This window comes from Penaeus chinensis, chromosome 31 (assembly GCF_019202785.1).
Source record: "Penaeus chinensis breed Huanghai No. 1 chromosome 31, ASM1920278v2, whole genome shotgun sequence".
NCBI lineage: Eukaryota > Metazoa > Arthropoda > Malacostraca > Decapoda > Penaeidae > Penaeus > Penaeus chinensis.
The window spans coordinates 20440288-20442787 of record NC_061849.1 but is presented as its reverse complement, the minus strand read 5'-3'; the positions used below and the strand labels follow the sequence as shown (position 1 = coordinate 20442787).

The 2500-nt window shown below is 41.8% G+C and overlaps 1 protein-coding gene across 2 annotated transcripts in view; it reads left to right on the top strand.

Moving 5' to 3' along the window:
• LOC125041925 (protein polybromo-1-like) overlaps positions 1–2500 on the top strand; it is a 56343-nt gene that overhangs the window by 47498 nt on the left and 6345 nt on the right. For both annotated transcript variants that reach the window (XM_047637326.1, XM_047637327.1), the window contains exons 11-12: positions 289–405; positions 701–800. In XM_047637326.1, the coding sequence (XP_047493282.1) occupies positions 289–405; positions 701–800 (217 nt within the window). The remainder of the gene's footprint in view (positions 1–288; positions 406–700; positions 801–2500) is intronic.

Genomic DNA, 2500 nt, shown 5'->3' with positions numbered 1-2500 from the left:
ATCAGAACACATTCAAGAAAGAAGGGGTTAACCTACCAATTTTGAGACTCCGCATTGTTTTTATCTCTAGCTTGTTAGCAAGTTTATGAATTAAATAATTCTCAAGCTAAGTTTATGATTTTTTTTTCTTTCTTTTTTCTTTTCTTATATGAATCTGTTTTATTAATTTTCATTAATAGGTATTGTGTATTTGATATTTTTGAGTTATTTTAATTGCATGCATTAATCTTATATGCATGAATGATTATATGTGTCTGGAGGGTCTTGGCATGTTTGGCATGTTTCCAGGGTTGCTTCAAGGACGAGCCAGTTCCTACTACACGGGAATGTCATCTTATCCAGGCTGTAAACCTGGGTCTGCCCTTGTTCCTGGGCAGAGTGGGTATGGGATCTACCCACAAGCAGGTAAATTAACTTGATTTTCTGTAACAAAATGTTTTTGAGTTTATAAAGGAAAAGTCACCCAGATCTTTTCCCTATACTTACCTAAAATGCAAGGAGGGAACTGAACATAGATTGACTTGAGCATTATTGAAAATTATGTTTTCTGATATAATTGTGTATATATACAAAGACATTGATGCATGTTTATTCCCAGTTATTATCAATTACTTTTCCATTAATTGGGATAGTAAAGGTTGGCTTGTAAAGACATCTGCACACTAAATTAATAAGTTTAATACTTTTTAAATATTTTCAGGTATTAATGGCGGAAGTGTTACCCAACGTACATGTGATCCAATCTTCATTGCACCCCCTCCAAAGACACATCGACTGCTGCACTCTGAAGCTTACATCAAGTAAGTGAAGTATATGCAACAAAGTTAAGTATGTTCTTGCTTTAGCTACAGCTGCAGCTTAACCCAGTAGTGCCGGTTTGGAAAACCGCTGTGCAGCTGGTGTTCCAGGAAATAAAAGTTCTCTCACTGGGACATGCCCTCAGTGCGTGTGGCCTGTCTCACCACCTGTGTGAAGTTTCAGCGTGCTCTGGTGGCTAGTTTGTGTGTAACCGCAACCTCCATTTTTGCACTCTAGAAACATGTGAAAGTCTGCAGACTTACTGTAGCCATATAATATGTCATATGAAGGATATTATTGTTTCATACTGTAGTATATACTACATTTTAGGTGTTTGACAACAACTGCACATCACCCTAGTAGTTCTTCCAGCAGTGCACACATCACCTCCACCACCAGAAGGGTGTGTCAGCAGGCATGTGCACCTGCTGGGGATCCTCAGGTTGGTTCTGTGGAGTATTCCACTGGAAGGAGCCATGGCGACCTGTAAATGCAAGAAAAAAACATTGTAAAATACGTATTCAAAAAATGACGTAGATCAAAAATCACAATTTCAAATCAGAATAGGTCAAAAGATCAGATGCTTACCTTGCTGCAGCAATCCTTGTACTAACTCTCTTCTAAACTCGTACTGAGCTAGTTTGCCACCAAGGGCCTGGTAGACAGGCAGTGCATTGGTGGTGGTTATAGGAAGCAAATAGAAGAATATCTTGTACCATTTGATGGTCTTTCGGGTTGCTGCACCAGCTGATCCGAGACATCAACTTCTCCTCCCCTCGGCGGTTGGGAGACAAGGTGATGACCTTGCTGGTGTGGGCAGTAGAAAGCATCGTGACAGGACACTTATCCTCCCACTGAAGGCAAAGCATCCCGGTTTTGCTGCTCCGGTAGTTGATGTGTCCCCAACTTACCTTCAGATACGAGGGCTTACCCCACTTGTTGGTACGAACTGTACCAACGGCGCTGGTCTTCCGCGCCTGCAATTAGTGGAAAAGAGTCGGGAGGAATACTAGTTACACATTAGTCTGTGTGTAACTGGTACTCCTTGTCGAACAGCTTTGCCTTCTCCAACAGGTCGTCAACAGTCTTCATGCTAATTAGAAATAGGCTGTGATCTTGCCCCATGTAGATTTTGAAGGCCACAGTATACCCTGCCTGTTTTTACAAGTCAAAGAATGGATAGAAAGCTTACCAGAGAGATCACACATCATGGTGAGTTTCAGAGGTGTGTAGTCTTCACCTGGACTTTCATTATCGACTTTGTCGGCTGACGAGTACAAATAAAGCAAAGGTACTGGGGCATTTCACAAGAGAGGATATCCCCTTGAAGTGGACTGTTGGGAGTTGTCCACAAACTCATCGTACGACAGGGCTCGTGCTGCGGGTGAGTTCATTGGCTTGCAAGAGTGGTGGATGGAAAGTTGGCAAGACATGTTTCAAACAGTACCTTGCCCTCTGCATGGCCTTTAATATGATTTTCCAGAGGATTTAGGCCAATCAGATCATTCATGTCAGGTCACGTAAGGTACGTGGGGGAAAAGGGTAAACTATTGCCAAAATACTCTCTTGGCAAACCTTGTGCCCCAAAAGGTCTAGAAGATCACATGATATCGTCACATAACACGTGAAAATCAAGTGATATTGTCACGTTAAATGGCGTGAAAATCATGTGATATTGTCACATGGCATGACATCACTGTCT